The sequence below is a fragment of the Ovis aries genome, chromosome 2, assembly GCF_016772045.2.
Source record: "Ovis aries strain OAR_USU_Benz2616 breed Rambouillet chromosome 2, ARS-UI_Ramb_v3.0, whole genome shotgun sequence".
Taxonomy (NCBI): domain Eukaryota; kingdom Metazoa; phylum Chordata; class Mammalia; order Artiodactyla; family Bovidae; genus Ovis; species Ovis aries.
This window is the reverse complement of record NC_056055.1, coordinates 245087475-245115290: the sequence shown is the minus strand read 5'-3', so window position 1 is coordinate 245115290 and position 27816 is coordinate 245087475. Positions and strand designations below refer to the sequence as shown.

Here is a 27816-nt window from a genome sequence, read left to right as displayed (position 1 = left end):
TTTACAAGATCTGAAACTGAGGCTTGGGGAAGTAACTGGCCCAGGTGTAGTGAAGCAATGGCTTCTCCTTCCGTCTTAACTCAGAGATCAGCCGTTCTGGAAAGCTCTCTAGACCAGTCTTGTCTGACCCCAGGCAGCCTCAGGCCCCCTGAGCTGTGTCCTCTGCCTTCCCCCACCCCTCCCCACATCCCACGTTTCCTTCTACTAATGCACACAGCACCTTAATTAGGAGACCCTAGAAGAGAGGGCTGGGTCCTGTGAGCCTCTACATCTGCAAAGGCCTAGAGTGGGGCTGGAGCTCCCATGGGCATCTGCACGAAGGTGAGAGGCGAGGGAGGAGGCTGGCAGCCCATCCCACGGGCCGAGGCCGGCCTGTCCATGCAGGGATGACCAGGGAAGATCACCTACCTCTGGAGTAGAAATCCGAGGAGACCGAGAGCTGTTTATTTTTCAGCACACAAAAGATGAGGGGCCCTTCTCGAGATGCTGCCTGCCCCGGGGCCGGGGAGTAAAACTGAACCCGACTCGGAAGTGGGAATGGCTTAGCCTCGCTGCTCCGTGGGGAGCACTGTGGGCCCCAGTCACCAGGTGGCATTCCAATGACGGGGGCGGGGGGGGCAGCGCTGGGTGGGGGCAGCCCTGTCTCTTACCCGCCCGGTTCTGGGTGGGGCCCTCCGATCACTGTCTTGTTGGGTCCCCACACCCACCAAAGCCCCGGCCTTGGCAGGTATCACTTCTCTTTCATGGGAGATGTGGGAGGGGGCCAGGCACGGAGAGGGACTGGGCAGAACAACGCTGACGCTGAGCCGCTGGGCCCCAGGCATCTGTATCCCTCCTGACCCTGGGAAGCCCACCCTGCGGTGGGATCTCCACCTCCCACTTCCACTTGGCAGAGGAGACTGAGGATGGGGGAGGCGGCACCCCCCTCCCAGTCTCCCCCAGCCCTCCCACAGGTCCCCTCCCTGGCTAGAGAGTCAGAGAACCGGGATGGGAGTCCTGGCTGCCCCAGCCCACCGCACCGCCTCCAGAGAACCTCAGGCACTCAGCTCACGCGGGCAGAGCAGGACCTGGACTGTGGGGCCTCCTGATCTTTGCAGAAGGAGAGCTGCTGCTCCAGGCGGGGACGGCATGGACTTCAGGGACACTGAGTGGCAGGCCAACCAGGGCTGTGCTTCCTAACAGCCTCGTCTGTGGTCGTGGGGACACCCCCAAGCCAGGGAACTTTAGGGAAATGGACGGACAACTGCGGCTTTGTGGGGAGATGCTGCCTTGATCTGCACGCTCCTCTCCCGGCCCCGCTGAGCGGTGGATGAGAAGTGAGGGCCTGGAGTTCGTGAGAAGGGCTGGGAGGAGGCCAGGAGTGGAGCAGTGGGAACCACGGTCCCCAGATCCATCACACACAAGGTGATGAAAGACAGACAGATGGAGGGTGTGATGGTCCCAGCTCTGGAAACCCCGCCCTGTGGAAATCAAAGGCCTGGGCTGAAACAGAAATGAGAAGTGCTGTAAACGCTCCTGTGTTTCTGATGACAAAGGCCTCCAGGCTCAGCGGCACCGGGTGTGACCTCACTGGGCCATCTTTCCTAACCATGTCAGTCACTCCGATGACTTCTGTGTTGGTTTGCCCAAAGGCGGGGGATCTTCCAAGAAACTGAGAGCTCGTCAGAGGCAAAAAAAAAGAGCAGCTGTGAGTGAAATTCGGTGAAATTCGGAGGCTTGGGACTCCCTGACCACAGCCCACAAGTTGTTTTCACATTCTAAGTCTCCGCTTCTTAGAGACACTGCCCTATGGCCAGAGCCCCCATCGGTTCTTGCCTTTTGTGCCAGGAATTAGTTGAGATCTGTTCAATCCTTATGTGTATGTGTGTTCAGTCATGTCTGACTCTATGTAAGCCCACAGACTGTAGCCCTCCAGGTTCCTCTGCCCGTGGAATTTTCCAGGCAAGAATACTGGAGTGGGTAGCCACTCCCTTCTCCAGGGGGTCTTCCTGACCCAGGGACTGAACCTGTTTCCTGTGTCTCCTGCAACTGGCTTCCCTGGTGGCTCAGAGGGTAAAGAATCTGCGTGCAATACAGGAGCCCTGGGCTTGATCCCTGGGTTGAGAAGATCAGAGTCGGACATGACTAAGCGACTTTCACTTCACTTCCTGCACTGGTAGGTGGATTCTTTACCACTGGCACCACCTGGGAAGCCCGCCTAATACACACTCATGTTTTATGTTGCTGCTGCTGCTGACTCTGCGAGACCCCATGGACAGCAGCGCATGAGGCTCCTCTGTCCACAAGATTCTCCAGGCAAGAACACTGGAGTGGCCTGCCAGTTCCTTCTCCATGTTTTATGTTAATTAAATACTTATGTTTAACAAGGACACTAATAGAGTGAGGAAAAGCTCTAGTTCCAAGCTTCAGTTCAGATCCTCACTAATGCCATGTCCCAGCTGTATGAGCCTGGACAAGTGACTCAGACTCTCCTCCTCAGCAGTCTCATGTATAAAATGGGGATGAGAATAATGGCACCTCCCTCATAGGACTGTTGCGACACTTAGTTAATATGGAGTGCTTAGGGACTTCTCTGGCTGTCCAATGGTTAAGAATTCGCCTGCCCATGCAGGGCACATGGGTCCGATTCGTGGTCTGGGAAGATTCCACATGCTGCGGAGCAACCAAGTCTGTGCACTGTAACTACTGAAGGCTGCATTCCCCAGAGCCCACCCACCTCAGTGAGAGACGCCGCTGCAATAAGGCCCGCATACCGCAAAGAGTACAGTCCCTGCTCACTGCAACTAAAGAAAGCCCGTGCCTAGCAACGAAGAGCGCAGCCCGAAATAAAGATTTTAAAAATCTAAAACTTACAAATAAATAAAGTGCTTAGAACAGTGCTGGGCACACAGCATATCTCCACCAAGCGTTCCCTGTTACTATTTGTACCATCACTACTTATAAGACACGGGGCTCAGAAGCCTCCAATTGATCCCCACTGCCTGAAAAACAAAACCCAAACTCCTCAGCTTGACATGCAAGGGCTCCCCTGAACTGGCCCAAACCTGACTCCCCAGACTCACCCTCCACACACCTCTCGGGTGTATGGCCGTCACCCTGACCCCCGTGCTATCCATGTGGGTGCTGACCTCCCAAAAGGAGTTTGCTGAGTTCATGACGTCTGTCAGGCCCCAGGCTGTAAGCTGAGGGGGTAGCACTTGCTCCCCACCCTTAAGGGACCTATGACTGATACTCTCTTTCCCGAGGCCCCCTCTTGGGACTTTCCTGGTGGTCCAGTGGCTAAGAGTCTACACTCCCAATGCAGGGGGCCTGGGTTTGATCCTTGGTCAGGGAACTAGATCCCACGTGCCACAACTAACAAAGACTTGATGCCGCCAAAAAATACAAAAGACCATGCTGTCTCCACCACAGCTACTGATCTCCACGTCTAGCCTACCTCTTCCTCCAGGAAGTCCCCCCTTTCTCCCAACTCAGAGGGAATTATGCCCATCCCTCTGGTGTACCCCAAGCACAGTAGTTGCATTTCATTCAGGCCTTTGTCCAGGTGTCTGCATTGCAGGGATGGACCTGGGGGATGGGCAACAATTACGTTATTTCCCTCCATCCAGCACAGAAACCTGGTATATAGATAACTGGTTAATTTGTATCCAAGATTTTCACTCGGGCAAAGGCAACTGACTTCAGTGAAGAAGAAACAGGGTGGCATTGCTTGATGACAAGTAAAATTCAAATAGGACAAATTTGGGCAAGGAGCATACAGTAAATACATGCCATCACTCCTGAAGACGACTTCCCTGGTGGCTCAGATGGTAAAGTGTCTGCCTACAAAGCGGGAGACCCGGGTTCAATCCCTGGGTTGGGAAGATCTCCTGGAGAAGGAAATGGCAACCCACTCCAGTATTCTTGCCTGGAAAATCCCATGAATGGAGGAGCCTGTTAGGCTACAGTCCATGGGGTCGCAAAGAGTCAGACACGACTGAGCAACATTCACTTCACTTTACCTGAAGATGACACCAGGTAACAGCTACTGCTACTGTTACGTGATCTGAAACATTGCTCAGTGTCTTCACTGAGAAATTTCCACGTGATTAATTTCTTTCTTGTTTTAAGTATTTATTCATTTGGCTGTGCCAGGCCTTCGTTGCCACACTGGAGATCTTGTCCCAACGGCAGCTTGCAGGATCTTTAGTGGCAGCAAATAAGAACCGTTAGTTGTGGCATGTGGGATCTAGTTCCTTGACCAGGGATCGAACCCAGGCTCCCCGCACTGAGAGTGCAGGGTCTTAGCCACTGGACCCGTTGGGAAGTCCCTCCATGTGATTAAGTCCTTTCTAAATTTACAGAGGAGTGAACCGCTTCTTAGCTCTTTGATAAGAAGAATCGCAGGAATTAGCTGAGGAACCTCACAGCCAAAGCAAGCACTTTTCTGGCCTTTAAGTTCATCTTTGTCTGTGCCCATACTTTCTGCCCTATTTTCTCTGCTCCTGATTTTTCATTTCTACTGTGTATCATTTGATTGAATGTGTTTCAGTCGCAGCCCATCATGAATCCTTTCTGGAATAAAGTGAATTTGAAACAACCTGCATCACGAAACATCCCTGCCCTAACTCGATTCTCCTGGGACTGCAGCTTCGATGTATTTATTCAACAGCAGGAAAGAAGCAGTAAGACAGACCTGGGCCCAAACCCAGGTTCCCTGGATCATGTGACCATGTCATTTCCCTCCTAAGGCCTCGGCTTCCTCATCTATAAACTGGTTCAGTATAAAGATTTTTTTTCAAATCTATTTATTTGGCTGCGTTGGTCTTAGTTGCAGCATATGAACTCTTAGTTGTGGCATGTGGGATCTAGTTCCCCAACCAGGGATTGAACCCAGGCTCCCTGCGTTGGGAGTGTGGAGTCTTAGCCACTGGACCACGAGGGGAGTCCCTGAAAAGCTTTAATGAGCTGAAACGAACTGCCTGGCACCGAGCATCCCATCCCCAAGTGGCCTGGCACCTGGGGGAAGCACTGCAGCCTGATAAACTGCTCTTGTTTATTCTCCTTCCTCAGCTTTCCCATTTGCTTCTGCACCCGTCCAAGGTTTCTGACCTTGGCCTTGGCTCAGTTAACACTGGTTGTGAATCTCGCTCTGCTGCCATACTCAAGGCAAAAGCAACCGTCTTCCTGGGTGATCAAGGCTAATGTCTACAATGATAAGTCAAATTACCAAAGGATAGGATGTACTCCTGACATGATGGGATGCAAATGGTACTTTACCTCTGTGCTTTCCTCCCCAAAGCAATGGCCACAGTCAAGATGAACTTGAGGAGACATAGCAACTAAACGTAATGGGGTATGCTTGGCCGGGGGGTGGGGGCTACCCTGGTAGTTCAGCTGGTAAAGAATCTGCCTGCAATGCAGGAGACCCCGGGTTGATTCCTGGGTTGGGAAGATCCCCTGGAGAAGGGATAGGCTACCCACTCCAGTATTCTTGCCTGGAGAATCCCCATGGACAGAGATGCCTGGTGGGCTACAGTCTCAAATAGTTGGACACAACTGAGCGACTAAGCACAGCACATGCTCGGTGGGCCCCTAGAACAGAAAAAGGACCTTAGGCAGAAACTTCAAGAAAACCGAGGGAATTCCCTGGCAGTCAGGTGGTTAAGACTCGGTGCTTCCAATGCTGTGACTCAGGGTTCAATCCCTAGTTGGGGCACTAAGATCCCACAAGCCATGTGCCATGGCCAAAAAAAACCCTGAAATTAAAAAGAAAGACAAATTAAGGGACTTCCTTGGTGGGCTAGTAGTTGGGATGCCATGCACCCAGTGCAGGGGGCTTGGGTTCATTCCATCTCTGGTCCAGAAACTAGGATCCCACAGAGCAAGGCCAAAAAAAAGAGGCATAAAAGACTTTAGTTAGTAGCAATGTATCAATGTTAGTTCATTAATAGTGACAAATGTTCCATGTCATATATAAATAATAGGGGAACCAGGTATGGGATATAAAGGAACTCTCTTCAATCTTTCCAATGATGCTATACATCTAAAACGGCTCTAAAATAAAATGTTTATTAAAAAAAAAATTAGCTGCTCCCTAAAACAGAATAAAAAGTTGTTGACATCACCAAAAGCCCAGTGCCACCCGATTCTCAAGGCTCTTTTATACCGTGGTCTCATTTGTGTCTCACGCTGCATCACCCTGTGGAACGCAGGGACCGGTTTCACGGACGAAGAGGATGAGGACAGAGGAAGGAAGCAGCTTGCCCTTCAGGCAGAGCTGGGACTCTAACCCGGATCCTCCTGACCCTCCAAGATCCACTTCCTCTTTCCTCATGCTACCCTGGGGCCTGACTCTCTAGGTCAACTTCTTTTGGAGATGACATGCTGCCCGTCTGAGACGTGGGAAATAGAGGAATACAACCTGGGCTAGGGTTGGGGGGAGAGATTGCACTTTAGGCCGGGTGGGGCTGGAGGCCTGAGCATGGAGGGGGAAGGTGAGCGGGAACAAGGGGACAGTTAGGAGTTCAGGGAGGCCTAAAGGTGAGTTAGACTGGAAGGTCAAGGGCACAGAGCTTACATGGCTGCTCACCACCTCCAGGGAGAAGGCTACAGCTCTGCCAGTCAATGAGTCAGTCACCCTTGTCTGGGACCAGAGTCCCAGGCTGGGCTCCCCCTAACATGCTGGCAGCCGGGGGCCAGCCCACACATGCAGGAGCTGGAAAACACTCACCCACTTGGCCTGGTGTTGACTCACCTGCCCGGGGGCCCCGGGAGGCACTGAGAGCCCTCACCTGTGTTGCCAGGGGACTGCGCCCCAGAGCCTGCCGAGGCGGCCAGCCCACACCTGAGTCCAGCCTGGCCGGCAGCCTTTTCTTGACTCCTCGACACAGGCTGCTACCATCCTGCTGACTGCCCAGCCCCTCTGCAAGGCTCCTACCTCACCTCTCTTCACCCCACCTGCCTGCCTCCATCTCTGCCCCTCTGTCCAGGCCCACTTGGTTCTGCTCCTCCTCTGCCTGGAAGCCGTCCCTGGTTTAGAACCCCTGACTCCCCCGAGTCCTCCGCCCCCAAGCTGGCTCCAGCAGAACTGTTTAGACTAACTGATATGATCCAGCCACTCTCCTCCTTCTCATGAAGGTTCCCTGGAACTGGCAGGAGACAGCGTGAGTCCTGGTGGGGTTCCCAGCCTCTGCCCACCTCTCAGGCTGCTCCTGGATCCTCTCCAGCCTCCCACTGACACCTGAACCTCAGTAAAATAGGAAGAGTTGGGCCCCTAAACACACTGTGGTTTCTCTTCCAGGCCTTGGCATATCCATGGTCTCCTGTCTGGGAGGCTTTTCCTCTCCTCCTTCCCCTGTCTAACCCCTCACTTCAGATGCATCTTCCTACAGGCAGCCTTCTCGGACTTTACTGTGATCCCTGAAGGCAGCTACACAGGCTTCTAGCATCTCATCCCAACAGAGTGACCAGCAGCCAACTGCAGCTGTGTGACCTTGACAGAGCTCTCTGTACTTTCATTTTCTCTGCAATCAAATGATTGTGATATCTGCTTCATAGGGTCTTTATGCAAGCCTGCTAAGTAAGTCACTTCAGTCGTGTCCAACCCTTCGTGACCCTTTGGACTGTAGCCCACCAGGCCTCTCTGTCCATGGGATTTCCCAAGCAAGAATACTAGAGTGGGTAGCCACTCCCTTCTCCAGGGGATCTTCTACAACTAGGGATCAACCCAGGTCTCCTGCACTGCAGGCAGATTCTTTACGTCTGAGCCACCAGGGAAGCCCAGGGTCTTTGTGTGCTACGTGTGTTCTAAGTCACTCAGTCACGACCGGCTCTTTGCGGACTGCAGCCCGCCAGGCTCCTCTGTCCGTGTGATTCTCCAGGAAAGAAGACGAGTGGGTTGCCTTTTCCTCCTCCAAGGGATCTTCCTGGCCCAGGGATCAAACCCGTGTCTCTTTCAGCTCCTGCGCTGGCAGGCAGGCTCTTTACCACTAGCGCCTCCTGGGAACCCCCAGGGTCTTTATATGCCTTAAATAAGATGCCTAAAGTCCAGTGCCTCACAGAGGAGCAGAGTTCAGGAGATGTTACTGTGTGGGCAGGGCTCAGAAAGGGCTGGCTCTTCACACTGAAGATGATGGAAGATGGGAAGGGGAGGAACTAGGAGGACCCATGACATGCCAGGCACCATGCTTTAACTTGACATTACACAGTGTAATTTAACTTTAACTCCCAATTACACAGTGTAAAACAACTGTAGTATAAGAAGGGTCAGCAACTTGCCCCAGAGTCACACAGCTCGTAACTAACAAAGCCTAGGCTGCAGCCCAAATGTATCTATTTGCAAAGCCCGTGGTTTTGCCATTATGACAAATATGACGGCAGCACCAACCTGCTCCATCCTTACCGCTTTAGGCCCCACCTCTAGGTCAGGTCAAAGGGCCTGAGTTGTCCAGTTCTTTTTTTTTTTGGTTGTACAGTGCGGCACGTGGGATCTTAGTTGCCTGATTAGGGATCAAACCCGCATGCCCTGCATCTGAAGCACGGAGTCTTATCCACAGGCCCACCAGGGAAGTTGCAGGGGCCGAGTTGCCCACTGTTATCACCAAGCCATCAGGTATTGAGGCTGACAGGAGCAGGCCCTAAGCTGTGCAGGATGACCAGGCTGGGTAAGTCTCAGACTGGGAAGACCAAGCGTGCCTGAGCAATTGCTGATCTAATCACATAAAACCTAGGACAAAGTTAATCCGTCTCACTTAGTGACATTTATAATGGTGATGACGGAGCCGCCTAGTGATCAGGCTCAAGCAGGAAGCGGTTTGTGGAAATAGTTGTAATTAGTGTCTGTGTTCCACAGGTGGGCGGGAGAGGGCTGGGGAGAGGGCAGGGAGGAGGCGGGTGGGGCAGGAAGCTTTGGGGATCCCTGAACTGAGGGTGGCCAGGGCTCTCGGCTTGCGCCAGGCCCTGGGCAGACTTACTCATGTGGATGATCCTGTTTAGATCTCATGATAAACTCCAGGATGTGGCCCTATCACTCCTTTGCGAGGGAGAGGGAACAGGCTCAGAGAGGTCCGTTCACTTGGGCAAAGTCACACAGCCAGTGAAGAACAGAGCCAGGCTCCATACAGGCCTGGCTCATCTCCGTCTCCAGTCCAGAGATGTCCTGGACCGTGGGAGATAACCAGGGCTTGCCGCTGGGAGTCAGAAGATCTATATTCTGGACCCATTTCTGACACTGCCTCACCCTGGGCCTCGGCAAGTGGTTTTCCTTCTCTAAGACAAAAAGAGGTATGCCTGTCAGGCTGGGAGTGGCTGAAAGTGTGAACTTGGGAGGTAGGGCCCTTAACCACCTGAGCCTCAGGGTCCTCACCAGTAAGATGGAGACAACTACTGCCCTCAGGGTTGTGAGGGTTAAGTAAGTTAAGAAACTTGGAACATGCCTGAATATTATCATCATTTATGGGAAAAGCACATGTTTTGGAGTCAGTTTTTCCATCTGTAAAATGGGGAAGTGGTTACTGGATTTAAACAGCGGTTTGAAAGCATATGTATTTTTAGCCCTGTAGAGTCCTTTATTTACTACTGTTATTTTTAGTTAACACATCTAATTTTATTTTAATATTTTCAAAGTATAATTGACCCAAACGCTGTTATTACTAGTTCCTACAATATAATGACTTGATATTTCTATACGTTGCAAAATGATCATCATAGTAAGTCTAGTTAACATCAGTCACCATGCAAAATTATCACAATGTTATTGACTATTCCTCACGTTACACACTTCATCCCCCAGACTCATTTGTCACTGCAAATTCGTACTATGAATCCCCCTCACCTGTCTCACTCATTTCCCCTATGCCTCCCCTCTGTATGAGCAGACCACCTCTGTGCTCTCTGTATCTAGGGCTCAGCCTCTTTGGGATACATTTATTCATTTTTTGAAAGATTCTGTATGTAAGTAAAATCACACTGTTTTGTCTTTCTCTATCTGACTTATTTTACTGAGCAGAATACCCTCTAGGTCCATCCATGCTGTCACAAATGGCAAGATTTCATTTTTAAGGCATGAGTAATATCCCGTTATATATATACATAAATTTATATACACATATGCATACATATGTGCCCCATATTCTTTATCCATCCAACCGTCAATGGGTACTTAGGTTGCTTCCATATCTTGATATTTCAAATAATGCTGCAATGAACATTAAAGTGCATATATCTTTTCCAAATTAGTGTTTTTGTTTTCTTCAGAAAACTATCCAGGAGTGGATAACACTGTAGTTCTATTTTTAATTTTTTGAGGAACCTTCATACTATTTTTCATAGAGGCTACACCAAATTATATTCCCACTAACAGCGCACAAAGGTTCCCTTTGCTCCACATCCTTGCCAATGTTTATTTGTTGCCTTTTCTATAAAAGTCATCCTGACAAGTATGAAGTGATGCCTTACGGTGGTTCTGATTTGCAGTTCTTTGATGGTTAGTGCTGTTGGGCGTTCTTCTCGTGTGTCAGTTAACCAGCTACGTGTCTCTGGAAAAATGACCATTCAGGCCCTCTGCTCATTTTTTAAGCCTGGTTGTTGCTTTTTTAATGTTGAGTTGTATGAGTTCTTGATATATTTTGGTATTAACTTATCAGATATATCATATGCAAATATTTTCTCCCATTCAGTACGCTGCCTTTTCATTTTACTGGTGGTTTCACTGACTGTGCAAAAGCTTTTCACTTGATGTGTTCCCAACTGTTTATTTACTTTTGTTCCCCATGCCTGAGGAGACGGATGCAAAGAATACTCCTAAAAAAATGTCAAAGGGCATACTGCCTATGTTTTCTTCTAGGAGGTTTATAGTCTCAGGTCTTACATTTAAATATTCAATACATTTTGAGTTTATTTTTGTACACAGTGTGTGAGAAAGTAGTCCAGCTTGATTCTTTTGCCATGTCCAGTTCTCCAACACTGTTCATGGACGAGGCTGTCTTTTCCCCCACTGTGTATTCTCGCCTCCTTTGTCAGAGATTAATTGACCGTGTAAGTGTGGGCTTCTTTCTGGACTCTCAACTCTGCTCCATTGATCAGTGCGTCTGGATTTGCATCAGTATCATATTGTTTTGATTACTGTAGCTTTGTTATAGTTTGCAGTCAGAGAGGATGACATCTTTAGTTTTGCGCTTTTTTTCCCCAAGATTATTTTGACTATTTGGGGGTCTTTTGTATTTCAAGACCAATTTTAGAATTATCTGTCCTAGTTCTGTGAAAATGCCACTGGTATTTGGATAGGGATTTCACTGAACCTGTATATTGCTTTACAGGAGTGGTATGATCATTTTAAGAACAGTAATTCTTCCAGTGCATAAGCATGGTGTATTTTGGGTGTCTTCTTCAATTTATTTCATCAGTGTCTTACAGTTTTTAGTGTACAGATCTTTCACTACCTTGGTTAAGTTTATTCCTAGGTATTTTACTTTTGGATGCAATTGTAAACAGGGTTGTTTTCTTAATTTCTTTTTCTGATAATTCATTGTTACTGCACAGAAACACAATAGATTACTTAATATTAATTTTGTATCATGAAACTTTACTAAATTCATTTATTGGTTTTAATTTTTTTTTAAATGAGATCTTCAGGATTTTCTATATATGGTGTTATGTCATCTGCCTTATTCCTTTGGATTTCCAGTTTGGATTCCTCTTCTTTTTCTTGTCTGACTGCTGTGGCTAGGACTCCCAATACTATGTTGAATAAAAGTGGTGAGAGTAGGTATTCGGTATTGTTTCTGATCTTAGAGGAAACACTTTCAGATTTTCACCACTGAGTATGATGTTAGCAGTGGGCTTGTCATATGCGTCTTTTATTATACTGAGATATGGTCCCTCTCGGAGAAGGCGATGGCACCCCACTCCAGTACTCTTGCCTGGAAAATCCCATGGACAGAGAAGCCTGGAAGGCTGCAGTCCATGGGGTCCCGAAGAGTCGGACATGACTCTGCGACTTCACTTTCACTTTTCACTTCATGCATTGGAGAAGGAAATGGCAACCCACTCCAGTGTTCTTGCCTGGAGAATCCCAGGGATGGGGAGCCTGGTGGGCTGCCGTCTATGGGGTTGCACGGAGTCGGACACGACTGAAGCAACTTAGCAGCAGCAGCGTGGTCCCTCTATACTCACTTTGTTGAGATTTTTTTTTATATCATAAATGGATGTTGAATTCTGCCAAAAGTTTTTTATGCTCTATTGAGATTATCATATGATTTTTATTCTTCAGTTGGTTAATTTGATGTATAACATTGAATGATTTGCAAATATTGAACCATCCTTGTATTCCTGGGATAAATCCCACTTAATCATGGTGTATGATCCTTCTAATGTATTGTTGGATTCAATTTGTTAATATTTTTCTCAGGGTTTTCTGGGGGAGGGAGCTGTACTGGGTCTTTCTTGCTGTGTGGTCTCTTGTCTGGTGATGGTGAGCAGGAGCTACTCTCTAGTTGCATCTAATCTATTGTTGATTCCTTCTAGCTCATTTTTAACTCTGGTTATTGTATTGTTCCACTTTAAAAGCAAAGGAGAAAGGGAAATATATACCCAACTGAATGCAGAGTTCCAGAGAATAGCAAGACGAGATAAGAAGGCCTTATTAAATGAACAGTGCAAAGAAGTAGAGGAAAACAATAGAATGGAAAATACTAGAGCTCTCTTCAAGAAAATCGGAGATATCAAGGGAATATTTCATGAAAGGATAGGCATGATAAAAGAGAGAAATGGCGAGGACCTAAAAGAAGCAGAAGAGATTAAGAAGAGGTGACAAAAATATACAGATGAACTATATAAAAAGGTCTTAATGCCCCAGATAACCATGATGGTGTGGTCACTCACCGAGAGCCAGACATCCAGAGTATGAAGTCAAATGGGCCTTAGAAAGCATTACTACAACTAATGGAGGTGATGGAATTCCAGCTGAGCTATTTAAAATCCTAAAAGATGATGCTGGTTTTGTACTGCACTCAATATGTCAGCAAATCTGGAAAACTCAGCAGTGGCCAGAGGACTGGAAAAAGTCAGTTTTCATTCCAATCCCAAAGAAGGGTAACGCCAAAGAATGCTCAAACTACCACACAACTACACTCATTTCACATACAGTAAGATTATGCTCAAAATCCTCCAAGGTAAACTACAGCAGTACGTGAACTGAGAACTTCCAGATGTACAAGCTGGGTTTAGAAAAGGCAGACAAACCAGAGATCAAATTGCCAGCATTCACTGGATCACAGAGAAAGCAAGGAAATTACAGGGAAACACCTACTCTGCTTCATTGACTACACTAAAGCCTTTGATTGTGTGGGTCACAACAAACTGGAAAATTCTTTAAGAGATTGGAATACCAGGCCACCTTACCTGTCTCTGAGAAATCTGTAAGCAGGTTAAGAAGTAACAGTTAGAACCTTACATGGAACAGTTGACTAGTTCAAAACTGGGAAAGGAGTACATCAAGGCTGTATACTGTCACCCTGTCACTTATATGCAGAGTACATCATGCGAAATGCCGGACTGGATGAGGCACAAGCTGGAGTCAAGGTTGCTGGGAGAAATACCAATAACCTCAGATAGGCAGATATCACTCTAATGGCAGAAAGTGAAGAGGAACTAAAGAGTCTCTTGATGAGGTTTCATGAGAGTGAAAAAGCTGGCTTAAAACTCAACATTTAAAAAACTAAGACCATGGCATCCAGTCCCATCATTTCATGGCAAATGGAAGGAGAAGTGGAAGCAGTGACAAATTTAATTTTCTTGGGCTCCAAAATCACTGTGGACGGTGACTGCAGCCATGAAGTTAAAAGACACTTGGTCCTTGGAAGGAAAGCTATGACAAACCTAGACAGCATGTTACAAAGCAAAGACACCATTTTGCCAACAAAAGTCCATATAGTCAAAGCTATGGTTTTTCCAGTGGTCAGGTATGGATATGAGAGTTGGACCATAAAGAAGGCTGAGTGCCAAAGAATTAATGCTTTTGAAATGTGGTGCTGGAGGACTCTTGCGAGTCCCTTGGGCTACAAAGAGATCAAACCAGTCAATCCTAAAGGAAATCCACCCTGAATATTAACTGGAAGGACTGATGCTGGAGCTGAAGCTCCACTACTTTGGCCACCTGATGCAAAGAGCTGACTCATTGGAAGAAACCCTGATGCTGGAAAAGATGGAAGGCAAAAGGAGAACAGCGTGGCAGACGATGAGATGGTTAGACAGCACCACCGACTCAATGGACATGAATCTGAGCAAACTCCAAGAGACAGTGAAGGAGAGGGGAGCATGGTGTTCTGCAGTCCATGGAGTCACAGAGTCGGACAAAACTTAGTGACTGAACAACAATCGTATTGTTCAGTTATTTGGTTCCTCTATTTTCTAATTCTTTCTTAAACTTCTGTGTTCATCCATTCTTCTCCCATATTTATTGAACATCTTTATGACCATTTCCTTAAATTTTTTATTGGATAGACTGCCTATCTCCGTTTCATTTAGGTCTTCCTCTGGGGTTCGTCGGTAAAGCATCTGCTGGCAATGAGGGAGGCCTGGGTTCAATTCCTGGGTTGAGAAGATTCCCTGGAGAAGGGAATGGCAGCCCACTCCAGTATTCTTGCCTGGAGAATCCCATGGACAGAGGAGCCCGGTGGGCTGCAGTTCGTGGGATCGCAAGAGTAGGACACGACTGAGCGCTCCCTTTGTTTTTCTTTCTGGGGTTTTACCTTGGAACATATTCCTCTGTTGCCTTGCTTTGCCTATTTTTTGTTTTTATTTCCATGTATTAGGTAGGTTGATTACATTTCCCAGTCTTTGACAAGGTGGCCTGTTACAGGAGACATCCTATACGTCAACAGAACATGCCCCACTAGCCCCCAGAGCCATATGGTGCCCCCTGTGTGAGCCCTTCGGTGTGGTAGAGCCAGTTACTATGGGCACACTGGTAGGTGGGGGTCCAGTTGGCTGCCAGGCCCCGCCTCGTGCAAGGGCTCCTGGCCTGCTGGTGCATGGGCCTGGGTCCCGTCAAGCCATTTGCTTTTGAAAACTTAACATTGCAACCCAAAATACAAAACAGAGAGAGGAGCTGCCACTCATGCACTCAGTGACCCCGCATCCTGACCCTAGGTCTGCTCTCCTCACGGCTTCCGCGGAATGGAATTTGCAAATCCCTCATCTCTGTTTCTCTCTGAGAACTAGCAGCTCTACAGCTCTGATATCAAAGTGATATGGATGTAGGAAATGGTGTCTGGGGCTGGAACGGTGCTTGCCCAGTGAGGGTGTCCCATCCATGGTGGCGATGGGACAGGCTGGACCACAGTGATGGCAGAGCCCACGGGGCTGCTGGCTGTCACCACTCAGGTTAGACTGTCTCCCCAACAGGTGACTGAGAAGCAGGAGAAAGAGCACAGGACTTGGAACCAGGGGGATGGACCCACATTCCAGCCTCGGTCAACCCGCACCACCTCTCTGGGCCTCAGCCTTCTCAACTGTAAGACGGGCATAAAAACACCATCCTCCTCTAGCAACGCCAGGAGCAGAGGGAGTCATGTGCATGTGCAGGCTTTGGAAATGTGAAAGATTGCCCCCAGTGAATATTTGCACGTTTCTGGTAGATTATTTTCCATTCCTAAGAACAGAGTCTGGAGGCAGATTACGCCGGTTCAGATCTCAGTGCCACCACGCGCTGGTGGAGGGTCCAGGGTTACCAAGCCCACTGCCTCCTGTATAAAGTGATGACACAAAGGAAGGGTTTAGCGTGTGTCTGGCACACAGTAAACGCTCAGGCAGTGTTTGCTGCTCTTGGGTGGGGGCGTGGGGGAACTAATGACAAACTTGCTCCCTCGTGCTTTCTTCTAGTGTAGACATAGCTGAAGAGGGCTGAGTGGCTCCTCTTAACCCTCTAAAACATGACCCTCAAAAGCGATAGTTAATGATTTTTTTGGTTCTGCACTAAAGCGTGGATCAAGCTGTCCTGGGCTACACTTGGAATATGTCTGTCCTCTGTCCTTAAAAGTTCAATTCGATTCAATAGGTGTTTCCCAGAGATTCTGTGATGCCTGTTTACTGAGCACCTATCATATGCCAGGCCCTCATCCCAACCCTGCATGGTAGGTAGCACTGTACCCATTCGACAGATGAGGAAACTGAGGCTCAGAGAGGTGACAAGAGGGCCTCAAGGTCAGGCTGCTCCTTCAAAATGCACAAGACCTGGAGCCAGACCCGGAGGGCTCCCCTGTGTGTGTGGGGGTGGGTTGCTGGAAGGTTTGTGAGGGCTCTGGGGTACCAACCACGTTACGTGGTATTTTGGTCTTATTCAGGAAGCATCCTTGACCTTAGGGGAACCAGCTGCCTGAGAGGCTGAGCTCCCCAAAGCCCAGTCCGTGTTACCTTATGCAGGAGGTCCTCCTTGCCCAGTCCTGCCCCCGCACCCCTCACCCCTGTTCCGGCCCATAAGCACATGACCCTTTGCTGTGTACCAGAACGGCGGCGAGCACTCGACAGACATCACTCGCTCAACCCACCAGCTTCCTGGCAGGGATGTCTACCTCTCCGAGCACTGGCTTTCTCACTAGTAATACCGGGGGTAATAAGAGTACACCTCCCAGAAGCAGGTGTGATGATCAAACTGGAGAAAAAAGAAATAATGGCTAAAGCTTCTTTAAAACAGGGCCGGCCCTGGCTCAGTGACACAGACACTCTGGCACGTGCCTCAGGCTTCTGGAACGCTTGCCTGCCAGCAACCACAGACCTCCTTGTCCCACAGCTCTGGGTCCTGAGGAACATGAACCCAAATGGAGTGAAGAGAGCCGGAAGTCCAGGTCTGGGTCCTGGCGGCGCCCTCTCCAGGCCTCAGTTTCCCCCCCTGCGGAAGCACTAGGGGAGAATGGAAAAGCAGCTTTGTCTGTCCTTGTGATCCCTACCTTCTCCTTCCTGACCTTCCCCAGGAGACAGGCCTGTGTGAGCACAGCATCAGCAGATGGGGATACCGCAGTCATCAGCTCCCTGCAGCGGCAGCCTGGCCTGATCACGGGCCGGCGGGCTTGCCCTGCGGCTGGCACCTCCTCCAAGGCCCTGTCACCCTCCGGGCCTGGGCCCTCCCCCTGCCAGCTTACTGCAGCTTCTGTCCCCACTTGCCCAGCGCTCCCAGATACCCTCAGCCAGGCTTCCAGCCTGCCGGCCCCACCCCTGGCTGCTTTCCCAGCACTTTGAAAAACTGGGGCTCCACCAGCTGACAGCCAAGGTGCCTGGACATGAAAACGGACTGTGCCAGGGCAGGTGGGCCCAGCAGGTGGGGCCCCAGCCTCTCTATCCGTCGCTCACTCAGGGTGGGAGTGCTCTTGGCTGGCCAAGCTGCACCCTGAATGGCATAACCATCCCCGGGGAGGCTTTGCCTTCCGCCCCCGCTCCTCAAGGGGGAGGACGTGTAGTGCTTAAAAGTTGGGACTCAGAAAGCAGACAGTCAGGGTTTGAGTGCCAGCCAAATACCCTGTAACCTTGGGCGAGTCATGTAATCCCTCTTGCGGCTCAGTTTACTCATCTGTGAAATGGATGTATTAATAAATTATTAAGAGGATTAGAGGACTTAATAACATCAAGTACTTAGAACAGGACCTGAAGCCAAGGGCCCACTCCACAAATATCAGACAGAATGGTAACTTAACATTCTGATGAGCCCAAGGCAGGACTCACATCCCGGCAGTCCACACGGCAGGTCTGACACACAGATGTGAATTACCTGTAACATGTTTTAAAACGCCAACATTAAGGAGATTTTACATGAAAAGCAGTATTTTCAGCTTTCCTTTAAAAAAGACTTGGCAGAAGGGAAAGAAAAAAAGACTTGGAAGTTCTGGGCCCACATTCTCCAGTAGCCACAGCCAGCTCGAGCTGAAGAGCGACTGCCCCCTCTGGACCGGCCACAAACCCCCAGGCCCCCGTGGGCCCCTATCCCTCCCCATTTTCTGGTCTCCTCCTCACTGTGACCCAGGTTCAGCTGCCTCTTTTCATCATGCTGGTGTTTTGTGTCTCCATCAAAGGGAAATATTTCTTAAAACCTTGTCTCAGTCAAAAGTGTGAAAATGATTGCTGTGAGGCTTAAAAACAGGCAAAACTAATCTTTGGTGACAGACGTCAGCACAGCAGTTGCTCTGAGGACAGGACTTACTGGAAAGGAGCATGAGGGAGCTGTCTGGGAAAGCAGAAATATTCTGGAAGTGTCTTCTGTCTTGATGCCACTGGGGTTACACGGGTGTCGACAGTTGTCAAAACTCGTCAAACCATTTGCTTCTGGACTGTGTGATTTTACTCTATATAAGTTACACCTCAATAAGGGAAAAAAAAAAAAAACGGGGAAGACTGCATGATGGGTTCGGAGGGTCTTGCATTTCAGAGAAAAGAGTGACTGACTCCTTTGTGGGTGTGAAGCAAACACTTGTGAGCTTAATATACTGACAACTGGGTAAGGAGACAGACCCTAAGCTGCCCCCTGGGAAATCAACACGGGCCCCCTGCTCACGTTTGAGTCTGAGACCTACCATCCAAGGCCAAGAATGACTGCTCCTCAGAGGACTGTCACACCCATAATGTCCAACCCAGTAGCCATGAGCCGCATGTGGCTACTGAAGTTAAAATTAAGAATTCAATTCCATTTAGAAAGATGGTAACGATGACCTTATATGCAAGACAGCAAAAGAGACACAGATGTAAAGAACAGGCTTTTGGACTCTGTGGGAGAGGGCGAGGGTGGGATGATTTGAGAGAATAGCATTGAAACATGGATATTACTGTACGTGAAACAGATCGCCAGTCCAGGTTCGATGCATGAGACGGCGCTCAGGGCCGGTGGACTGGGATGACCCTGAGGGATGGGATGGGGAGGGAGGCTCAGGATGGGGGACACACGTACACCCATGGCTGATTCATGTCAATGTATGGCAACAACCGCTACAATACTGTAAAGGAATTAACCTCCAATTAAAATTAATTAATTTGTTTAAAAAGAATTCAGTTCCACATTTGCACTCGTCACATTTTAAGTGCCCAGTAGCCAGACACGGTTAGCAGCCACAGATGCAGCACAGTTCCATGTCACAGAGCCCCAGGGGACAGCGTGGGGTAGCTGGCTATGTCGCTGGGCTGAGTTCTGGGCCCCCGGCCAGGGCAGGCACTGTGATCACCGAGCGGCGTCTGACACAGAGTAGCTGTTCAGTAACTGAGCCGAGTGAATGAATGAATAAAACAGAAGCAGCAAATGGTGAGACCTGGGTTTGAACTCTGCCTCTGGCCACTGCCAGCGCAGGGCCTCCAGCAAACCTCCCCTCAAAGCCTCCGTGTTGTCTGTGCAGATGGTGACCAATCTCTCCCTTCCCTCCTGGGACTGGGCACCGCTTGGGGTGCTCAGAGGCCCAGGAGCCAAGAAGAGACCTGCAGGGGGACGGATCGATCAGCAGTCTCACCCTGAATTCTAGAACAAGAGGGAGGCATGGGCGCGGTGGGAGGCGCGGTTGAGGACATTTCTGTCTGTTACAGACTCGTTTATGAAGAGGCTCTGGCGGCCTTCCCTGGAGGTCCAGTGGTTAAGACTCTGAGCTTCCAGTGTAGGGGGTACAGCTTCAGTCCCTGGGTGGAAAACTAACAGCCCCCACCGTTGGGGCGGTTCTGCACTGAGCTGGGGCTGGCCCAGGTCGTCTTCCCTAAATCCATCCTCGCCCATATCCAGCCATACGGAGCCGCTGAGAGGCTGGGAATGCCAGCATTCATCCGTCCACCCGTTCATTCACTCAACAACTATTTATTAGGCACTTACTGCATGCCAGGAACTGGCTCCGTGCTTGATATGTCACTGAACGAGACAAAGTCCTGGCTCTGAGGAGCTGGAGGTTTAATGCGGGGCCGGGGTGGGGGTCGGGCACTAAACACTGTTGCCAAGAGTTACTCTCTATCCTAACAGCTCCTAACAGGTTTTCAGTGCTTACTGTGCTGACAACTGTGTTTTGTAACGCATTACTTAATCCTTACAAAAACGACAATACACGTTATTATTGACCCCATTTAAAAGGTGAGGAAATTGAGGCACAGAGAGACTACAGCCAAGATCATCAGTTCTAAGAGGTGGACTTTGGGATTTGAACCCAGGCACCAGTTCATCCTAAAGGAGATCAGTCTTGAGTGTTCACTGGAAGGACTGATGCTGAAGCTGAAACTCCCAATACTTTGGCCATCTGATGTGAAGAGCTGACTCATTAGAAAAGACCCTGATGCTGCGAAAGATTGAAGGCGGGAAGAGAAGGGGATGGCAGAGAATGACATGGTTGGATGGCATCACCGACTCACTGGACATGAGTCTGGGTGAACTCCGGGAGTTGGTGATGGACAGGGAGGCCTGGCGTGCTGTGGTACATGGGGTCGCAAAGTCGGACACGACTGAGGGACTGAACTGAACTGAACTGAAAGTCTTCCTCCCGCAGAGCTTGAGCCTAACAAGCAAGATTGGCTCCCCTGGGCCTACCAGACACGGGGGCACAGGTGGAAGCCTTAGTCCCCAACCCTGGCCCAGACCCACCTGCGCAGGATTCCCAGGGGCTGGGGGCTCCTCTGGTGGAGAAATGGAAAAGTACTCTCTCACGGGGGAAGGATCCTTTCTCTGGAATCGGAGGGAAGAAGTGTTTTGGGGGAAAGACCAGCAGAACTGAGGGGGCTCTGGCGTCCTTCAGATCAGGGATGAGGCCGAAGAGGCAGAAGTGAGGCTGTTCAGAGCCCTGGACAGAGACCTGGGAGACCTGGCTGGGTGTCCCTGGGCAGGTTACTAAGCCTCACTGAGCCTCAACCCTTTTCACTTATAATACGGGGCTGATGCTCCCTAACTCTGTAAGTATACAGTAAAAAGCTGTTGACACAGGGGAGGTGCCTGAGCCTGGGGCAGGCTGGAGCTGTGGACTGAGGTTGATAATCCCTGGGGGGGTCCACTGTAAGTGCAGCCCAGAGTCCTTCCCCGCTTCCTGCCTGCCCAGGGCCTCCCGGGCTGGAAGCGGTTTTATAACTCTCCAGCACCTCGGCTAGAAGCCAGAGCTTCTTAAAGTCGCTGACCTCCTGCCAAGGGCTTAGCCAGACACAGCCAGAGCCCATCATTCACCGTGTCTGGAGATTATCGCAGCTTACAGAAACGGCAGGGCACCTGGCAGGAACCTGCCTGCAGCTCCCTGCTAGCCTGGGGTGGCAGCCGGCCAGGGGAGCACCTTACTTCCTCTGGAGGGTTCCACAGGGGCCTCCCTCCCTCTCTTCTCCGCTGCCCAGCCCGCACTGGGACTCCGGAGTCCTGGGGCCATATCCCAGTTGCGGGCGCTGCAACTGCGTCCCCGCTGGGCCATGAGACGTGGCATTCCACGGAAAGAACTCTAGGTTGCAGTTAGAGGGTGGTCACTTCTACTCTGAGAGCACAAACTCTGGAGCCAGACGGCTGAGGTTCAAACCCCCAGCTCTGGTGTTTGCCGGCGATGTGATCATAAGCAAGCTGCTGAACCACTCTGTGCCTTTGTCTCCCCATCTGTAAAGTGACAGAATCACAGCGTCGCCCTTGCCGGGTTGTTAGGAGGATGTAATTAGGCGCTGCCTGAGCCTCATGCTCTGCCAGCCCCGCAGGCAGGTCATGAGCGGGCTCTTCTCACCAGCTTCTCCTGCCTGGCGCCACCTCACATCGCTGATGATCCAAAAACTCCTCTAACACGCGGCTCAGACACCACCTCCTCTGCGAAGCCCCCTCAGTCAGGACCCTCAAGGCTATGTGTGTGTTAGTCACTCAGTCGTGTCTGCCTCTTTATGACACCGTGGACTGTAGTCCACCAGGCGTCTCTGTCCATGGGATTCTCCAGGCAAGAATACTGGACGTGGGTAACCATCCCCTTCTCCAGGGGATCTTCCCAACCCAGAGATGGAACTCGAGCCTCCCATGTTAGGAGGCAGATTCTTTACTGTCTGAGCCACCGGGGAAACCCTCAGGATTACAAGTGACAGAAACGCTGCTTGTATGGAGTTTTGGAACAAAGCAAATGCCCAGGCTTGCAACTGCCTGGAAGGGAGGGAGGATCAGACTTCGGGCGGGAGGAAAGCCAGTGCTGGCGCTGGATGTCTAGAGCACCCCTCCCTGCGTCTACTCCCACCCCTCACCTTCCCTCTGTGTGTACCCTGTCCTTATCTCCTGACATCCTTGGAACCCACAGAAGAGGGCCAGGCTTGCATCCGGGCAGCTGAGAGCCCTAGAGAAAAGCACTCTTCTCTTTCTCTCGGTTGAATTATAGAGTCTCAGGGAAGGACTCTGACTGGCCAGGCCTGGGGCATATGTCCCTGGGAAGGGGCGGGGCAGGATCCTGTGACTGGCACCCAGCTGACAGCTTGAGGAGCAGGGGAGGAGCAGTTTCCAAAGGAAGGGGCTGCTGTCAGCAGGAGGAGGACAGAGGGCAGCTGGTAGATACAGCCCGGACACCTGGCCACCAGACCCCACCAAGCTGCTGGGGTGACGCCTGCCGTGGGGACTGGGTATGCAGCTGTCCCACTCACCCAGCCGTGAAATCTTAAAGGGTCCCTGGAAGCCTGGGTTCCGGTCCCAGCTCTGCCTCCTATGACCTGTCCGACTTTGGCAAGTGCCATGACCCCTGAGCCTCAGTTTTCCCGTGAAACAGAGGCCAGCACAGAGCCAGAGACTCGTCTCACGGGAGGCTGTGAGCATGAGAGGAAGTAAAACACAGAAAGCATTCTGGCCTCGGCACCGCTATGCACTTGATTCTCTCACGCACCCATGGGGTGAGTACGGTCATCGTTTCCCTACGATGCGGGTGATGCACTGCAGCCCAGAGCAGGGCAAAGACTTGCTGGAGTGACGGTGACCGAAAGTGACAGCGCCAGGACTGGGCGCCAGGTCTAGCTCTGAGCGCCCTGCTGTTTTCCCTCTGCCCCTCCGGCCCCTGTTATTGCCTCCTGGACTCTGAAATGCTGTCTCAGCAGGAACTGCTCGTCGCCACCTGCCGCCACACCAGGGCCTCCGGGGAGGGGGCGACTCCCCAAGTCTAGCTCCAGCCAATCAGGCTGGACCCTTGGCAAGACCAGATGCTACTGGGCTGGCGTCGCCTCAGTGACCAGGAATGTCTGCCTAACAGAGCCCACCCTGGGCTCAGCCTCCCATCTGGTCCCCATTACTCCCCTCATCACACATGTGTCAGGCTGCCTGGGGAGCTCGGCAGGAAATGCCTGCTGGGGTGAGCAGGCCCGGCTTCTGCTGACGGTGGGGGAATGACACGGGCCACCCCGTCTGCAGTCTTGGCCCAGAGTGGTCCCCAGGTGCGGAGCAGAGTCGAGGGGGCTGGAGAGCACGGGGCCGGGGGACACGCCCACAAAGGGGGCAGTGGGTGGCTGCAGGGAGAGACGGTGCTAGGCTCTCAGCCACGGGAACAAGCCGCCGCCCCACCCTGGGGTGGGAAGTGCGATGGTTTGGGATCAGAGAGACCTGGGCTTACATCCCTGTAATTTACTGCTACGCGACCCTGGGCAGGTCACCTTACCTCTCTGAGCACATTTTCTCATCTGTAAAGTGGAGACACCTGAACCTACTTCACAGGCTAAGATTTAAGAAAATAATCCGTGAAAGGGCACATCAGAGCTCAAATTCCACCCCCTCCTAAGAGGGGCCCCTGCCAAGGGGACAGGCTGTGATGTTGGACGCTAATACCGTGCATGGCGCAGGAACATCCTGGCTCATGGAGAGACAGGGAGGCAGCTGGGATGACCCTGGGGTTCATCCCGGAGCAAGACCGTGGCCTGGGGTCATGGGGGCGGTGACAGCAGACAGCAGCGGCGATGGTGTAGCTGTTGCTGCTGTGAAATCACAAGAGCAGCAGCAGCAAAACCTATTTCCTGAGCAGTGATGCACATCAGGGCCTGTGCGCTTTACACGTGTTTTCTGGTTTAACCACCGCAGCGATCACATGTGAGAGATTTGAAAGGAGAGGCCCAGAGAGGTTAGGTAACTGGTTCAAGGTCACACAGCCGGGGAGAGTCTATAATCCAAACCCCGTCAGCCCACCTCTTGGGCACCACAGGATCCTGCAGAATGGAGGGGGAGTTCTGGGCAGGGAGGTCTGCCGAGGCCAGGCAGGCGTCCCTGCCTGGGAAACTCACTCAGCGGCATTCCCGAACCCCCTCCTGGGCCCCCAAACTTCTGGCTGCGTAGCCATCCAGCTCAGGCTCTTTCTCCCTCCCTCTGGGGCTTGGCTGCTCCTCAGGCCGGCTCAGGAGCCAATTTGCGATTGCACAATTAGAAGCAACTTCTCTTCGAAAGGAAAAATCAGCACAAGGCTTGGTGGACATGGCCGCATTTGTCCCTAGTCACCTGTCAGGCTGGGGAGGGCCCTTTCCTGACCCAGCACAGCCAGGAAACCAAGAATCACGCAGTCTCTCTCCCTCTTGTCTTCCTTTCTCATTCAAGCCCCACCACTCACCCTCGGAACTTCCTGACTGCCCTCGCCCACTGTTTTCACACGTTCCTCGGATCCTAGTGCCGTTAATTCCTGATCCTTTATCTACGCAGTCAGCATCATCGTCAGAGGTCACGCACCTCTATCAGATTGTAAGCAACTGACATTTCCTTCTGCTTTTTCAAAGCAACACTATGATGTTTCTCTTGATACCAAGTCCAGTCGGGACACGCAGAAGTCGCTGGACCCATAGTTGACTCTTCGGCTTGAAGAACTTCTATTCACCCTTCAGAACCCAAATCAAATGTCCTCCACTAAGTGTTCCTAAGCTGCCCCATCTGTGAGCACCGGTAGTGATTTGTATGTATCCCTAACGGAAATATCCTTCCCCCCAGCACCGTAGTTACTATGCAGGCGCTGTGCCAAGACTGTTATACTCAATCCTAAACACATCAATAACTCTGCAAGAGAAAGTCCATATCCTCACTGAACAGATGGAGATGACAAGGCTCAGAGAGGCTGAGTGACTTAACCTAAAGTCACACATTTACTAAGTGGCTGGTCTGGGATTTGAACCTGGGTTTGCTCGTGCCCCACACAAATGGTTCTTTTGAAGGGTCAGGCTGCCTGCAGTATGACAGGTCTTTCCCACCGACTGCATCAGGATCCAGTGCCTGGCATGGTCCCAGCCTCTGTAGGTCTCCCATGGATCAGCCTCAGAAGTGAGACGCCACTCACCCCTGGACCCCATGGTGGCATTCGAAGCTACAACCAGTGGGCCCCACCACACCCTACCACCTTAAAAGCCCTAAGCACCTCTATCTAGCCAACTAGACTTTATTTTTCAAAACTGCCTCTTTATTTTTATTTATTTATTTGGCTGCACCATGTCTTAGTTGAGGCACGTGGAGTCTAGTTCCCAGACCGGGGATCGAACCCAGGCCCCCTTCATTGGGAGCATGGAGTCTTAGCCACTGGACCACCAGGGAAGTCCCCAAGTAACTAGGCTTTAGAAGCAGCTCCTGGCCTCTGAAGCCTCCGCTGACTACACAGACAATTTCGGAGGATGCCTGGAATTAGCAAAGAGAGCAGGCTCTGGAGCTGACTGACTGGGCTGCTGGCTCTGGGATGCTGGGACCGTGACAACCACTCTGAGGCCTTAGCTCATCTGTGAGGTGGGAAGAACCCATCTGCACAGCAGATTGGTTAAGGCTGTGAATGTCAAGGCTTCACAAAGAGCTCGGAATATGCATACCTAGCGAACAGGTATCTACTGTATACCTACTAAGCACCGGACACTGTTATGGGTGCAGTTCATAGCAGCGGACTCTTGTCATTGGGGGTTTTTAACTCTTCAAGCAGGAACCTCCCCCCAAATTATTGATCAGTTCTCTCAGCAAAGAGTCCTGAGACACAGTGGGCTTACTGAATCCCCCTCCTTTAACACTGATGCTGTTCAGTTGCTCAGTCATGTCTGACCCTTTGCGACCCCAAGGACTGCAGCACACCAGGCCTCCCTGTCCTTCACTGTCTTCCAGAGTTTGCTCAAACTCATGTCCATCGAGTCAATGATGCCATCCAACCATCTCATCCTCTGTTGCCCTCTTCTCCTCTTGCCCTCCATCTTTCCCAGCATCAGAGTCGGCTCTCTGCTTCAGGTGGCCAAACATATACACGACTTGGATACTCTCCCATGTTCACCGGGAGACACGGACAGGGAAGCTCCATGGCGTCATCTAAACAGTGAACGAGGGGGCTGCACTGGTGGCTCAGTGGCAAAGAATTCACTTGCCAATGCAGGAGACATGGGTCCCGTCCCCAGTCCGGGAAGATCCCACATGCCGTGGGACCACTATGCCCGTGCACCACAATAAGAGAAGACCGCAGTGAGACACCTGCCCGCCGCAGCTTGAGAGTAGCCCCCAGTCACTGCCAAAAAGAGAAAAAGCCTGGGCAGCAACGAAGACCCAGCACAGCCAAACATAAATAAAATAAAATAAAAAGACTGACTAAAAAAAAATGTAGTGAACGAGAAGCGACTTAAATGGCTGCCTCTCCCAGCCAGCATAACCGCGTCGGTGTGACACAGGACACACTACACCACTGCGGTGACCTGGACCCACCCAAGCACAACGTTCAGGGAGAAAGCTGCAGCGGACAATACACAGCCCTGCACCAGTTGCTAGCAGTTAAGTTTCCGAACACAGGAGCAATGCTATGTATCATTTGGGCTTCCCTCGTGGTTCCTACGGTAAAGAATCTGCCTGCAATGCAGGAGACCCAGGTTTGATCCCTGGGTCAGGGAAAATCCCCAGGAGAAGGGAATGGCAACCCACTCCAGTATTCTTGCCTGGAAAATCCCACGGACGGAGGAGCCTGGTGGGCTACAGGCCATGGACTTTCACAGCGTCGGATCCGACTGAGTGGCTAACACTAACACACACGTGTATCATTTGGGGAGGCAGAAAGACCTAGTAAAAGAACTGAGGAGGCCATTTAAGAAAGCCACTTCTTCTGGAAGAGGAGGGGTGGTAGGCAATGGGGTCAGGGAGGGACCCGTGTGGGGCCTTCCGCTGCATTTGGAATGTTCTAGTTCTTAAGCTGGAGGGTAGGTTCACCAGTGTTTCTTTTTTGCTTAACTCTATGCCTTTTATATGTCTGAACTATTCTGTCCCATATCAAAAAAGGCATGGGCTTTGGAAGCAGACACACTTGGGTGGAGAGCCAGAATCGTGCTTTACGGCTGCGTGATCTCAGTCTTCTCCTCTGTGAAGTGGGATCATAAGACCCTCTGTTAGTTCCCATGACTCGTCTGGAAATCAAACAAGGCTGGGTTTGTAAAGAGCCTGGTGCGGAGCTGTGGGGGGAGTGGCTGGCACCCTGTGGGGTGCGGGATGCTGTTGTGGGGCCAGGTGCCCGGCAGCTGCTCTTGTCCTTACAGCTGTCGGGAGAGCCTCCCAAAACAAACGGATGGAGGCGCAGGGCCAGTCCACAGGCCTCAGATCAAGGGGAGAAAAGGGTTTACTTGTCCCGAGGCCCGGCCCGGTCGGCCTTCAGTGATTCCTAACTGGTGACGCATGTGGGGATTGGGCAATCGTGGTCCCTTGGCCAGGACACAGAAAGAGAGTCATGGGCCTGGCTGGCCAGACTCCTGCCACGGCCCCAGCCCTTTTCAGACTCTCCAGCTCTGGGTTTCTCAGCGCCCCTCCCAGCTGCGAAGCGGGCAGCAAAGTTGGGCTCCCTCCCCGCTCAATTCTCGCACTCACCTGAGACTGCACGCCTCACGCTCCAGGTGGAGTCTGAACCTCCTTGTACCCAAACAAATACTCTGGAGCGGCTGTCACAGGTC

At 51.1% G+C, this 27816-nt stretch overlaps 1 protein-coding gene across 2 annotated transcripts in view; it reads right to left on the bottom strand.

The window, feature by feature from the left end:
• The window catches only part of ECE1 (endothelin converting enzyme 1), a 121138-nt gene that overhangs the window by 65899 nt on the left and 27423 nt on the right, over positions 1-27816 (bottom strand). The window contains exon 1 of one of the 2 annotated variants that reach the window (XM_042244639.2): positions 409-27816. This exon is cut by the window's right edge and continues 19248 nt beyond it. The exons of the other annotated variant lie outside the window; for it this stretch is intronic. Within the exon in view, the coding sequence (XP_042100573.1) occupies positions 409-595 (187 nt within the window). The 5' untranslated portion in view covers positions 596-27816. The remainder of the gene's footprint in view (positions 1-408) is intronic. 2 annotated transcript variants of the gene reach the window in all.